The sequence below is a fragment of the Stegodyphus dumicola genome, chromosome 10, assembly GCF_044657685.1.
Source record: "Stegodyphus dumicola isolate Sdum_Otavi_A_Nest chromosome 10, ASM4465768v1".
NCBI lineage: Eukaryota > Metazoa > Arthropoda > Arachnida > Araneae > Eresidae > Stegodyphus > Stegodyphus dumicola.
This window is the reverse complement of record NC_140777.1, coordinates 72,521,797-72,537,266: the sequence shown is the minus strand read 5'-3', so window position 1 is coordinate 72,537,266 and position 15,470 is coordinate 72,521,797. Positions and strand designations below refer to the sequence as shown.

At 32.2% G+C, this 15,470-nt stretch overlaps 1 protein-coding gene across 1 annotated transcript in view; it reads right to left on the bottom strand.

Annotated features, from left to right (window-relative positions):
• LOC118204549 (uncharacterized) overlaps nucleotides 1-13,726 on the bottom strand; it is a 34,396-nt gene extending 20,670 nt beyond the window's left edge. The window contains exons 1-2 of the mRNA XM_085826068.1: nucleotides 13,246-13,726; nucleotides 1,335-1,561 (exon numbers count right to left, since the gene is read on the bottom strand). Coding sequence (XP_085682194.1) covers nucleotides 1,335-1,561; nucleotides 13,246-13,480 — 462 coding nt within the window. The 5' untranslated portion in view covers nucleotides 13,481-13,726. The remainder of the gene's footprint in view (nucleotides 1-1,334; nucleotides 1,562-13,245) is intronic.
• Nucleotides 13,727-15,470: the final 1,744 nt, after the last annotated feature.

Below are 15,470 nucleotides of genomic sequence, written 5' to 3'. Positions count from 1 at the left end.
GTCTACATTGTAAAAGCAACTCTGTAATATTACTAAAGAAACTTATGGGAACTGGGATGCCATTGGAAGTTTTTAAGTAACAGTTGCAGAAGAATTCTTTAGAATGGTACAAGGATAAAGCCTGTAAAGGTTGTAGAATCATTAGGTTACTTAGAAGCAGGGGACGTGAAAAATGAGCAATGTCCCCGCTGGGACTCCAGCCTGGACCTCCCGAATACTTGCCAAGTGTGCTACCGTTACACCACCAAGGCATGTAGAAAGAAGGGAGATAAGCTTGCTGCGCATTGTAATTGCAATAATTAGGTTCATTTCTTAATGAACACTTTTTTCGGATAACAGTAAAGTTAATTCGTCCACAGTTTTGATTTAAAATGGTTAATATATACATAATTTGTAAAGAAATACAGGGAAAAAATTTTTAATTAAAGAATTTCAAAATGTTTGTGGAATCAGCAATGATTCTTTTGTTTCAATGGTTTAAATTTACATTTTATAAATTTAACATTTTAATTACCAATTTCAGTTTAGTTGATTACAAAATAGTTCAGTATTTTATGAATTTAATAAAGTAAGTATCTTAGAGTTTTCTGATAGATTTCAATTTAAAAAAAAACTTACAGAGACTGAAATTGGAAATTTCATGTTCGTTGTTGTGTAAGGATCTTAAGTTTTACTAACGTTTATTTTATTTTAAATCTTTACTATCACTTCTTATTTTCTACTTCCGGCCAGAATTATAAGCGTTAATGTATTTATGCAAAGTTTGTCTGGCGAACGCCAAGTACTTAAGTTGTGGCTTTTTGCCAAGCGAGGGAGAGGAAGCAGTTAGTCGAAGCAGGCCGCTTACCTTAGAAGTTTTACTCAGTTGCTGGTTGCCTTCCAGGCCAGAGGTTTAATCCTCTTGATAATTTTTAAACGTATTGTAGTGTTCACAGTTCTCTGTACTACATACGGCTTCCTGTTAATATAAGGCCAATCTTCCACGTTTATTATTTTAAAGTTAAATTAGAGTTTAGTTTTATTTTTATATTTTTACGTTTAGACCACAAGCAGTGGGTCTTTGTATTCCGAAGTACGGAAGTTATTGTAAATAGAGAAAAAATAAAGGGTTTTGTATACCCTTCTTGTGTATCCTGTCTACTTCCCACAGGTATTGAACATAGCTTTAGTAAGCTCCCTGTTCCGAGTCAGGTCTTTGCATGTTCCCAAAGAAAGTAAGGCGGAACAGAACCTGATAGTTGAATGCTAAACTGTTATGCTTTGAAATAAACGATTTTCAAAACTGCTTAATTTATTAATTTATTAAACTGAAAAAAGGCAAAAATAATTCTTACCTCAACTCTTTCTTCTTTGAGATCAACCCTGAGTGCCAGCTCTTCTCTTAGAAGAACATCAGGATAGTGTGTCTTTTCGAAGGCAGCCTCGAGCTGTTCTAATTGTTCTTCTGTGAATATTGTCCTATGCCTTCTTTTGCGCCTGTGACTTCCCACCGGTGCACCGCTCCCTAAAAACACAGGAGAGGGTGGCAAATAAGGAGACAGGATGCCGCCTGCGAATCCTGCTGTAAAAGAAAAAATCAGGGCAATTTATTGAAAAGAACTGCAATGAAAACGAATTAGAAATATTTATTGTTTTAATTAAATCCTGTTTATGGCATCATTTTCACGCAAACTTCGACTATGATATACGGTAACATTTTCAAATGCAATAATCTGCGTACAATTAATTGAAAATCTTGTTAGAAAGTACAGTAGAACTCCAGTTATCCAGATTTCAAATACTGTGTTTACACGCGTAATAGTCACACATTTTTGGGGGGCCAATTTTTCATTGTGAAAGCCTAGGTGCAACTATAATGTGGGGCAATCTACTACACAATATTGTACAGTCTAATGCTAAAACATTACTGATATAAAAAAAAGTTCATTATAATAAAATCAGTAATTTTACCAAATGTGTGCTGTTAATTAAATAATCTTTTCATCAGTTGCACACACAAAAAAAGACGCGTTTTTCTTTTTATGGTAATAGTTTTATAGTCATAAAATTCACAATCTCTGTTAGAAGATTGACAAAATTTCTAATAATATAATACATAATTCATAATAAATCACTTCATAATAAATCACTCAGGGTATCAATATCACTGTTGTAATGTGAATCGGTGTTTGAAGTATCTCCGTCATTCCATAAAATGTCATGTTCGCTTCCGTCCAAAACGTTGGAGATACCGCACATACATCATTTCGCAATGCACGAACAAAAGAAAGAAGTTCATTTTTTATTATTGGGAAAATTCTATGCTTTGGTTCCCTGAACGCTCATAGACAAGAAAATTTTTAAATTCAAAAAATAGCAAATTAAAAGTTTTAAATGTTATTATGAATTTTAGAAATACCTTATGAATTACGAATATTAAACATACATACAGAAATTATTATATAGTTACAAATAAACTTTTTATGCAACAAACAAAAAATTAATAAAACCTTAATTATTTTTGGAATTGAGATACAGATAAATAAACGTTTGTTTAAGTTTATCAGTATGGAGTATGAGTTAATTTAACTGAATGTTGAGTTGCTTAAAAAGGAAAACGGGTGGCAGTAGGATATTTTAATAATTTTCGTCTTAAATACGAACGCTCTATGATTATATAGTTTTCATGAATTGTTTTATAACTAGTAACATGAAAAACTTCTCATCGTTCTTCAATATACTAGGGTACTAGAAGAAGTATCCGATGCCAGTTAAGTTAGATTGAGAGTAATGCATCTAACAACAGAGACGGTACCGCTGTAATCCTCCTCTAATAACGATGCCAAAACTACGATTCATAATCATACATTTTTCAGTCTGATGTGATATGGAACCCACATAAAAAAATTCGATAGAAAAATAAACTAATTCTCTCTCATTATATCAACAACAATGGCACGCAGATTTTAATGATTCTCGTCTTTCTAATCAAATGGTGGTAAAAGCTCAAGTTCCATCCAATATTTCAACTATATTCAATTTCAGTCGATTAAATGTGGAAAAATATTTATCATAATTAACCAGAAATCAATAACGCGAACGAACAAACACACAAACTGACATTCTTCTTTATGTGTATAGATTTTGTAAAACTTACAAATTTTTGATTAACAAACTCTACGATTTGAAAGCAAGCAGTAACAACGTTAATAAAGCATTTTTATCTCCAACGCGTGAGACTGTTGCCACTCGGAAAAATGTGTGCGAAAATGAGCGCTTTCAGAATTTTTAATTAATATTTCGTCTGATTAAAGTCATACGAAGATGGGAATAGTCGAAATGGCTTCCGACGAATTTTTGGAGTGGGGAATAATGTATTTAATGTTTGGCAATGCTATTTTTATTTCATCGTAAGATTTAGAAGTTTTTTATTAACAAACACTAGGATTTGAAGGCGAACAGTGGCAACAACTCTCGAAATAAAGCAGATTTTCATCTCCAGCTTGCAGGGGGGGGGAAGAAAAAATGAGGGCGAAAATTATCTTTTTTCTGAGTTTTTAATTAATAACTCAGATTTTAGTTACTATTAGCGAACAAACACACAGACTTTCTTCTTTATACATATAGATAAGTGATATCATGTCATTTTCGCGTGAAGAAATGAGTGATTGAAACAGCCATTGATCAATAAAGAAGCGTAGACTTCCTTAGCAGTACTCAAAAGAGTAACATTTCAGAAACTCACCGAATTTTTATTTACCTTTCTTGTTTGTAAAAATGTTTGAAACATCATTTCTCACTATCCAAGAAAATTTGAACTGCAAGTATCTGACGCTTCAGTTTGAGAACATTGGAAGGATAATTTGATTTGGAATGTTTGTTTGAAAAATCGGTAAATTATGCTAGCGATTCAGAGATCTGGGATATTATTTTCACTTCTATTTGACTGTGAAAACTAAAATTCTTTTGTAATGAATATGTCAGTTGCTAAACAATAATATATGCAAGGGATCCATAAATATCGCGTCAATATTAAATAAAAGTAAAATATTAATCAAATTTTGAAAATATCGTTTTGGAGCTCATACGGATATCCTTACAGAATATACATTCAAATTTCTTACATCTGGGCTTTTCCATTCCCGCGTTATGCAACAGAGATGAATTCTTTTCTTTTCTTTCTTTCTTTCTTAACCCAAAGAGCGTTATCCTAGAAGAGTTATTAGTCTCAAAAAGAGGTTTTGCGTTGAATCACGATAAAAGTCTGAATCACTTTTCAAATTGTTGCCACCAAATATTATCGCTCTGTATTACATTTAAAGAAATTAAGTAATGAAGAATTTGTATGAATGCGATGATAGCATACTTTTCGCATAGTAAAAAAACAAGGGTACTTAGAGCTATAAAATTTTGAATAACGTAGCCTTTCACCGAAATATGGACACCTGCAAGCCCGAATTTCGAATCTGTTTTATTGCGTATTTCATATATTGTTAAACTTTAACGAATTTTCGATTAACAAATTCTACGATTTCCAAGCAAGCAATGACAACACTGTACAGAAAAAAGCATTTTTATCTTCAGCGCGCGAGACTGTCTATCGGAAATTCTAAAGATAGGCTGTTTTTAAATATTTTTAGCCAAAAAGAACATTAGTTAAATGATCTCGAAACATATACGTGCATGTAAATGAAGTATACGCCCCTTTGGGCGCAATATAACATTACAAAAGCTTTCAGATTGTTCTTTCTTTCTTTCTTTCTTTAGCCCAAACGGCTGAACCCAGAAGGGCTATTAATTTCGTTTTGGCATTTTGCGTCGAAAACTTTTAATGTCCGTTTCACTTTTGAAATTATTGCCACAAAATATTATCGCCCTGCGTTATATTTAAAGAAATTAAATGATGAAGAATCTGCATAAATGCATGCATGTTTCTCGCATTGTGATAAAACAATGGTGCCTAGAGTCATCAAATTTTGAATAACGGCGTGCTCCACAGAATAAGATCATCTGGTAGCTCTAATTTGGTATCTGGAATTTGTTTTATTATCGATTTCATATTTCGTAACACTTTAAAAAATTTTTGACTAACAAACTCAACGATTTCAAACACTGTGCAGGGGGGGGGAATAAATAAATAAATTTAAAAAAATTTTGAAAGGTTTCAGATTGTAAATTACGTCCAAAGGGGCGTTTTCTTAACATTTTGTCTGTTACCTTTATTTATTAAATATTAAGTTCTTCGGACTGAAACCATAAAATTCAGTTCAAGAGCAATATCGCAAATTAGTTTTAAGTTGAGCATATCTTTAGAATTTCCGATACAGAGTCTCGCTCGCTGGAGATAAAAAGGTTTTTTTCTGTACAACGTTGCCATTGCTTGCTTTGAAATCCTTGAGTTCGTTAATTAAAAATTCATTAAAGTTTTACAAAATATGAAATTGATAATAAAACAAATTTGTAGAAAATTTCAAATTTGGGCTTCCACATGCCCATATTCGCAGTAGGATTACGTCATTCAAAATTCGATGGCTCTATGTACCGTAGTTTTATCACAATGCGAGAAATATACATACATTTATGCAGATTTTTCATTATTTAACTTCTTCAAATATAATGCAGGACTCTAACATTTGGTGGCAACAGTTTGAAAAGTGAAACGGACATTTATAGTGAACCAAGGCAAAATCGGAAAACGAAAACAATAGTCCTTCAGATACAAAGCCCCTTTGGACTAAAAAGCAACATTTTTATATCCAGCGCGCGAGACTGTGTATCGGAAACTCTAAAGATATGCTCATTTTAAAATTATGTTGCGCTATTGCTATTGAATCGAATTTTATGGTTTAAATGCGAAGAACACTATATTTAATAAACAAAGGTTGACACACAAGACATTATAGAAACGCTCCTTTGGCCGTAATGTAAAATCTGAAAGCTTTCAGATTCCTTTTAGTTTATTATTTTTTTCCTTTATTCTTAAAGCCATTTTTTAAATCATTACATATGGATTATTTGATGACATGATTTTAGGACTAACGTTTAAATATAGCAAGCGTGTTCATACGATGTTAGCACAAATGTAGAATCAAGTTCTTTTAAAAATTGCAGAGTTTAAATTTTTTTCAAAGGTGTAATAAAATTACAGCTACTGACTGCAGTAAAATTCATATACATTAATGTAATTCATACAAACACACATTGCATTCATACAAACAACATTATCTGTTTACTTCAATTTAAGTACTAAATGCTAAAAGTTATTCTGACCAAAATGTAGTATTTACCCGCTACTAATAAAATGCCATAACTTATTCAATAATGATAATTCAAACAAAAAATCACATAAATTTCTTCAGAAGTAATTAATTAAAGGAAATTAAAAGAATAGTTAATTCTTATATTCTTCAGCAAATGCATTAAATTAAAGCCCATACTTTAATAAAATGGAAACATCTCTAATTAGAGAACGGGAAAGAAGGGAAGGAATTCTTATATTAAAGTACTGCTCACGTCTTCCAATCCCTAGATGTGTAAGCTGAATTAAACCTCATCCAGTTTCGTCAAAAACAAATTAATCCCTACTTTGCTAAGCCTGAACAAATATATCTCGCTATTGATTACACTGACAGAATGAAGACTTACGTAGAATAAATCCTGTAGGATATCAAACTGTTTCGCGCATTCCTTCTATTTCTTTCAAATAAGAAATTACATAGACAAGAGAATTTTTAAATCCGAAAAACAGCAAATTAAAAGTTTTTAAATGTTATTATGAATTTTAGAAATACCTTATGAATTAAGAATATTAAACATACATACAGAAATTATTATATAGTTACAAATAAACTTTTTATGCAGCGAACAAAAAATAAATAAAACCTTAATTATTTTTAGAATTGAGATACAGATAAATAAACGTTTGTTTAAGTTTATCAGTATGGAGTATGAGTTAATTTAACTGAATATTGAGTTGCTTAGAAAGGAAAACGGGTGGCAGTAGGATATTTTAACAATTTTTGTGTTAAATACGAACGCTATATAATTATATAGTTTTCATAAATTGTTTTATAACTAGTAAGATGAAAAACTTCTCATTGTTCTTCAATATATATGTACTAGCGAAAGTAGCCGATGCCAGTTAAGTTAGATTGAGAGGAATGGCATCTAACAACAGAGAGAACGATACCGCTGTAATCCTTCTCTAATAACGACGCAAAAACTACGATTCATAGTCATACATTTTTCAGTCTGATGTGATATGGAACCCACATAAAAAAAATTCGATAGAGCAATAAACTAATTCTGTCTCATTATGTCAGCAACAATGGCACGCGGTTTTTAATGATTTTCGTCTTTCTAATCAAATGGTCGTAAAAGCTCAAGTTCCATCCAATATTTCGCCTATATTCAATTTTAGTCGATGAAATGTGCCAAAAAATTTATCATAATTGATCAGAAATCAATAACGCGAACAAACAAACACACAAACTGACATTCTTCTTTATGTGTATAGATTTTGTAAAACTTACAAATTTTTGATTAACAAACTCTACGATTTGAAAGCAAGCAGTAACGACACTTTTGGAAATAAAGCATTTTTATCTCCAACGCACCAGACTGTTGCCACTCGGAAAAATGTGTGCGAAAATGAGCGCTTTCAGAATTTTTAATTAATATTTCGTCTGATTAAAGTCGTAGGGAAATCGAAATAGTCGAAACGGATTCCCACGAATTTTTGGAACCGGGAATAATGTATTTAATGTTTGGCAATGATATTTCTATTTCATAGTAAAACTTACAAATGTTTTGTTAACAAACAGTAGGATTTGAAGGGGACAGTGGCAACAACTTTCGAAATAAAGTAGATTTTCATCTCCAGCTTGCGGGGGGGGGGAATTATCTTTTCTTCTGAGTTCTTAATTAATAACTCTGATTTTAGCTACTATTAGCGAAGAAATACACAGACTTTTGTATTAAGAAACTCTAGCATTTGAAAGCGAGCAGTGGCAACAACTTTCGAAATAAAGCAGATTTTCATCTCCAGCTTGCAAGACTGTTGCCATTTGGAAAATGAGGGCGAAAATTATCTTTTTTCCGAGTTTTTATTAATAACTCTGATTTTAGCTACTTTTTTTTTTTTTTTTTTTTTGGAAAAAAGTGGATGTCGACCTTTTCCATAACCGAGAAAAGAATTGTAGAAAGTTTGATGATGATAGCTATAGTAGTGACTGAGTTATTTGCGAACAAACACGCAGGCTTTCTTCGTTATATATATAGATATGTATAATAGTTGGAAGGTCTAAAAACGCACAAAATAATGTAAAATAATTAAAACATTCGAGATACTTTTTCGGAATTTAAACGAAGAAATAAATTTAAATTACAGTACTTCCTCAAATAACATTTAAATTTCATCGATTTAAAATTATTTTAGTGTATATAAATATGTATATCATTTTGAACTTCGATAAATCATTAAGAAGTACATTTTTCTTTTAATATCTGTTTGTTAAATATGCAAGAAGAGCCCACTAGCTGCCAAGTGGTTAAGACTGGTGGATGTTTGTGCTTAGATTCAATTTCTCTCAGAAAGCCCTCTACAAAAGCATTCTTTTCTGAGGCAGACAGCCCTCGTGGCTTTGGCATATTCAAATAACCTAATCTAACTTAAAGGGTAAAAAAAGGCAAGTTTCACATTATGTGACTAATAGTGGCGAACGTGTAACCTTTCATTCGGAAGCGCATTTATTTTAACATCAAGAGATTCAAAATACTTTTTGGGTGAATTTTACATTTATTACATTTTTATACATTAGTGTTCTCCTAATTCCTTTTTATTTCTATAAAACTATCGTTCTATTTATATTAATTAAATTATTACGAGACCACCAGTACCCGAGTGGCTAAAGAAGCAAAATATTTATAGCATATTTCATATTCGGATTCTGATTGCTTAATTCTAGTTGGATATAGATTTATTGGTTATCCGTTATTACGAAGCATAAATTCAAAACAGTTTTGCTATGCAAGTTCCTTCTCTCCCTTAACCATGCAGTTCTCGCGTGATTTGTCATCATTATTAGAGAAAAAATCATTAAAACTCTCTCTAGAAAGCCTCATATCCTCTCGGTTAAACAAACTTGGGCAATTCGTCTCGCCCTCGGTCCTACACTATGAGTATATCTTAATGCTGATTCTCTTAATCGTTTAGTAATTTTAAGCATTATTTGCACGTTTCTTTTTATCTAAATCAAACTTAATAAGCCGTACCTCTAGGCTTTGGGCTATTAAGTGCTACAGCATCCGAAACATTCTTTTATAAAACGTATTCTTCAAAGGACTTTATTATAAAGCTTATTTTTGTAAAGCTTATTCTTTATTGTTATAAGCTTAATTAAAAATTTCGGCACAAACATATTATATACATTTATAATACAAGAAAAATAAGTATTTTAATAATATTTTTTTTAGATCAAAGCAGCTTTAGCTCAGAAAGTAAAGGTAAAGGTAAAAGTATGGGGGACACCAGCGATGTACCATAGGTGAACTGGTAATGGCTTCCCATACTAACTCTTTGAGAGGAAAAAAAAAAGGGGGGGGGTAATTGCAAGTTTTATAAGAATTTGCATAGACTGAAGCTTTTCAAAAGGTCTAAAGTTTGCCTATTATGGTACATCGTGCAATTCCACAGTACGCCCCGCATCCAGTATTTATTAAAAATAATGGTGTAGGGCATAAGTAGATTACAAAATAGTAGAAATACAATTTGAGATTCACAGGATAAATTGAACATCTGATTTGGTGCAACAAAAATAGGAGATAAACATAATTAATAAACAAATAAACATAATGAGATAATTATAATTAGAACTGGCAACACAATGTTAAATTAATGCTTTAGCTCAGAAGGGTTACTAGTCTTGAAACGGTATTTTGCTTCGGTTTACTATAAACGGAGTATCATTTTTTAAATTGTTGCCACCAAATATTATCGCCCTGTATTATATTTAAAGATATTAAATAATGAAGAATCTGTATGAATGTATTTATGTTTCTCGCATTGTGAAAAAACGACGGTACCTAGAGCCATCCAATTTTGAATAACGTAATCCTTCACCAGAACATCGGCACCTGGAAGCCCTAATTTTGAATTTCGAATTCATTTTATTATCTATTTAATATCTTCAACAAATTTTCGATTATCAAACTCAACGATTTCAAAACGGGAATTGGCAACATTGTACGGAAAAAAAAAAAAAAAAAAAAAAAAAATCTCCAGCGTGCGAGACAGTCTATCAAAAATTCTAGAGGTATGCTGTTTTTAAATATTTTCTGTTATTGTTATCGACTTGAATTTTATGTGACTTAAGTGCAAAGAACTTGATATTTGATAAATAAAGGTTACACAAAAAAAGTTAAAAAAAGTCCCTTTGGACGTAATATAAAATCTGAGAGCTTTCAAATTTTTCTACTATTGATTGAAATAATTAATTATGCATGTATATGTCTACCTAAGTTTATATATCTATATGTATACATAAATTTGTATGATTAACTGAACCAAAAGTTGGGTTTTTAAATAGAAAATAATTTGTTGGTTGATAATTTAAAATTAAAATACGTTAAGCTTTTGTTTGACTGAAAGTCTTTTTTTTTTTTTTTTTTTTTTTTTTCTATCAGTTTTTAGAATCCAGAATTTAATTAAACTTTCAGCACTTTAATTAATTAAATAATCCTTACGTTTTTTACCTTTAATTTTAATTAGCGGAAAAGAATGATTTCTTTAATAGAATAATTAGATTAGCAAGGATTCTGCTTTCACAACAAAGCATTTGTTTCAAAATCGTAAATAAAAATATTTTATTTCTAAAAAAAAATGTACTTCATATGAATAATTATACTTTTTATCACAAAAAGCATCAGACGAGAAAATCTTAAAGGAAATGGATGAATTACCTAATTTTGTACTATTAAATGATTCATTATTATCTCCACTTTAAATTTTAAAATAATATAAAATTTGCTTTTATGAGAATCGAAATACTTTAACTATCTACTTTTTTCCAGCAAAACTTTGCTGAAGTTTATTGCATTCCTTCCCCTCTTTTTTTTTAAATTTCTTAGCTTATGTTCGAAATATTTACTATGAATATAATGCATTAAAGAATTTTTAGAGGCTAAATTTTAGCTTCCTTAAACACCGTGTATGACACACGCAAAGTGATTTTCCGCGATTTTAAAGATGAATAAAATTACTTAAGCATTTCTGCACTTTGTGCCGTCTTCTGCTCTCAGGATGTTTTTGAAACTATGGATAAATATTATCATCATCATTATTATTATTATGGATAAATATTATATTGTGGATAACTATTATTCCTCTGGATAAATATTATTACTATGGATAAATTATTATTTAATATTATTAATATGTTACTGTTCCTGAAGTGCCATCATAACATATGATGGCAATTCTAGCCACATAATATGTTAAAAAAAACATTCTTATAGCAATAGTTTTTAAACCTTCTGTCAGTTCTCATGAAATATTTTCATTCTTTTTTGTTGTCTTCTGATTATTTACAACGAATTTTTATCCCCTATAATTCAGCGTCGTTATAGCATACTGCGTCCATCTTGACTTCTTTAAATATGTTCTGCAGTATGTTTGTGTTTTAAAATTTAAAAAAAAAAATTGTATATTTATATTTTTAATAAGAAAGATAGAACATTGGCATGCCAGCTTTCTATCTTTTTATAATTTAAAATTTTTAAAAATCTGCGAATTTTTTTGGATTGTATTTTTACTCTTTAATATTAAACGATGGGTTAGAAGAAAAAAAAAAAGAACTTTCAGATTGGAAATGTTCGGAAATTTGTTTCTTATCAACTACTCTGCATATTTTTGACTGAAAAAAATTTTTAAAACTATGACGCATTAGTCGAACAAATCTCATTTTCGAAAATTGTATCGCCTGTTCAATTTCATCAAACCTTGAGCATAGTTCTTTCGATTCTATAATAGCAAATAAATTGAAGAAATTGCTGTCAAATTTATAAGGGAACACAAGAACACCAGGTATCGAGCATAAAGCTCACTGAACGTATGTAATAGCCCCCCCCCCCTGTGGTTAGGCAGCCTGGTTACTTCAGGATTTCGTGCTCCTTCCTATGTGTTACGTAAACATGAATCAGTTTCCTCAAGAAAGTTCCTTCGGAAAGGCATAGGTCGTTAAAGAGATGTCTTTTAATTGTTTCTTAGTTAGCGTAATCTATCTAATTGTTGAAATGTATAGAAATGAGAATATAATATGATTCTAATTTTTATAAGTTTGAATAAATCAGTACTGAAGTTGGTCTTCTCTTAACTTTGACGATAGAGTATTGCATATTTATAATAAGACTCAACTCAAGAGGCTTCTTTCCTAAATATTTACATTAAAATTTCTCAAACAAAGCTTCTTCAATTAAGACGCTTTCTTGGTAGTTTAACTTAGATGTGTCTTGATAGTTAGAGTAGACGAAAAATACCAGAATATTGAAAAGACCCATGCAATTACTTTTCTAAAGTTGCGAGAACAACTTAAATTACACGTTAGCATAAGGCTAATAAATACTCATGAAAAAATTCTGAAGCTTCTGCTTTCTTTTTACCAGTTAGATCAGATGATTATTGAAAAATAATAGTTTAAAATTTTAATATTTATTTACATATACGTGTGAATAGCATATTCGAAGACATTGAGAAAAGAATTAAAATTCAGACTTTGAAAGATTTTCAAGATACTGATAATAACAACAATCAAGCCTCTCCCACTTTTCGAAGATTCTACAGTTTCGATTCTTTTTTTATTTAGAACTAGAACCCATACATTCGACGTTCCGCTTCAACTTACTTCGTCCCGTACAGATAATTCGTCCCTCTCCCTTTTCCTGTACATTCGTATCGTGCTTTTATTTACATTTTTCGGCTATTTAAACGCATCTAGAACTTTAATATCGGAGTGGATTGCCTAGTTTGCAATGAAAGGGGTTAGAGGATATAAACAAGAAATTTCAAAAATTTTAATAAATGTTTCATTCGCTTCTTCTTGTGCGCGATATGTTAGAGGTACATCGTGATGCAATAGAAATGTTGGCAATGAAAAATCATTCCCATACCTCTTGATAAATGCGATCTCGAATACTAAAAACAAAACCTAACTAAAAGAGGGACAGTTAAGCAATTTTACTGGTATGACTGTTTAAAATTTCGCGACTTACCACACAGATCGGTGCCAGTGTAATGATGGTGATGATAGTGAAGTGGAGGTGCAGAAGAGGTCCACGATCCAGAAGCAGCCGCTAAGCGGGTAGTATTTGAAGATGAGTCTCTAGACAATATGCTATCGATGGAAAAAGAAGTCGCTGGTCTCTGCGGGGCAGCCGGTGTCCTAAAGAGATCCGTCACTAAGCAACAAGGGTAAGCATTATGGAAGGATGGATAACCGGGTAGCATGATGAGAATACAGAAATTTTACTGTCCACTTTTGATGCGCCTACACTGAATTAGTTGAAAACAGAGTCAAGCTCTCCAGTTCTGAAACTCTATGAAATCATGTATATTTACATTGCACAGTCATTGATTTAATTTAGAAGGATTAATGTCATGGTCTTGATATCCTGGTCGGAGCATTTCATGAGACACACAACACACCAACGGTGCAAGGAAGGCCGTTCAGACGATTAGCTCCTGCGTGCGAAACGTGGATCGTGATCCCGTAATCCCCCAGGGGAGTCGGCGAAAGGTAAACCGATTAGGCGGCTTCCGGCGATTGGCCGCCTATCCGACTATCGGCAGGTTTGCCGAAAGCGGATAGGAGCAGAGTTCTACCCTGGGCCCCGCCCCTTCGCCCCGCAAGTGGTGCATTCGGCACCGCTTTCCATGCGATCGATTTCACATCCAATCCTCCTAATCCGTGGGATTTATCGTTTCTACAGTTGTTTCCAATTCTCCCTTTCATCTTTAGTTTTTTACTTTCTTTTATTTATTTTTACAGCTAGGATTTAAGCTAAACGGTGAACAAAAAACAATGATTGTAAGATTTAAAGGCTGTATGTGAAAGAAAAAGGGTGACTGAAGAATAACAGACGTCGTTCTAGACATTAAATACACAGGCTATTTTTTCCTCGGGTGTATTCTGTGTCAAAGAAGTTTATAAATTGGTAGAACGGATACAATGGATTTTGCTCCACTTCCACAGCAGGATTTAATACTTTTGATATCTAAAAGGCATACTAATTTTTTTCTTTACTTTTTTAATTTCTAAAGTAAGTACAGTCGTGCCACCGTATCCGCGGCCTTAAACTGCAAAAGAGAAAGGAGAATGACGTTAAGTTTCACAAACTACCAAGTTTCGAAATGCAACTAACAACATTTCGTAATATAGCGGATATGAACAGCTCAAACAAGCCTGATACTGTCTTTCCACGTATCTGCAACTTCGTTTCTGGGCCGATGTAACTGAATATGAAAAATAGAAATCTTTATAAAACTTATGTATATGTTACCGTGAAAGACCGAAATTGGAGAATGTCGACTTTCACCGGAGAATATCAACATTCACCAAATACGTCGGTGAAAGACCGAATATTTCACTACGTTCTTGTATATTCGAACCCTCACCGGTGTATGTCGACAATCACAGATATGCTCTGGTGAAAGTCGAAAAGAGAGGTCGTAAAGTGCCATAATAGTTTAAGTTGTTGCAATAAATAAGATTTGAATCACATAATTTAGTAAATTTTTTATGACTGTTATTTTATTTTTCTCATCTAGAACGTACTGTATAATTAAGTAAGTTTTTAACTTCTATTATTTTCCTTTCTCATTTTGAATGTATTGTGTGTTTTAGGTTCTCATATTCTTAAGTTCTTATTTCAAGTCTCAAGTGCGTTTATTCGCGACTGAATTACGGAGAAGAAAATATAATATTGTTAAATGTTCAACATTCACCATTAGTACATGGGGAATGTCGACATTGACCGGTGTAAGTCAGAAATAAGAGTATTTGGAAAATATTTCGGACATACACCAAGAGACTATGTGAACGTTGACATTCACCGGTGAAAGTCGACATTCTCTAAATTTCGGTGTTTCACCGTAATATATATACGTAGATATATGTATGCTGCAGGGAAACTTGCCAACCCCTGTCTTCACACCCCAGCTTCGATGGTCATAAATATGTTGGTAGGGAATCTTGGCTATCATTTGCGATAAAATATTTAATTCACCATTGTTTCCCTTCCCTTCTTACTTCTAGCATTCTTATTAGGGCCCACCAGCGGCCGAGCGATACAATGTATGTACATGTACAATGTATACATGTACAATGTATGAAGTCGCTGAATACTGGTAGTTCGGTCCGAGGTTCGTTCGAATCCCGCGAACGGGCCGGCTGCATGGGCGTTTTCGTGGTTTTCTCTATGTGTAACGTGTATACGAG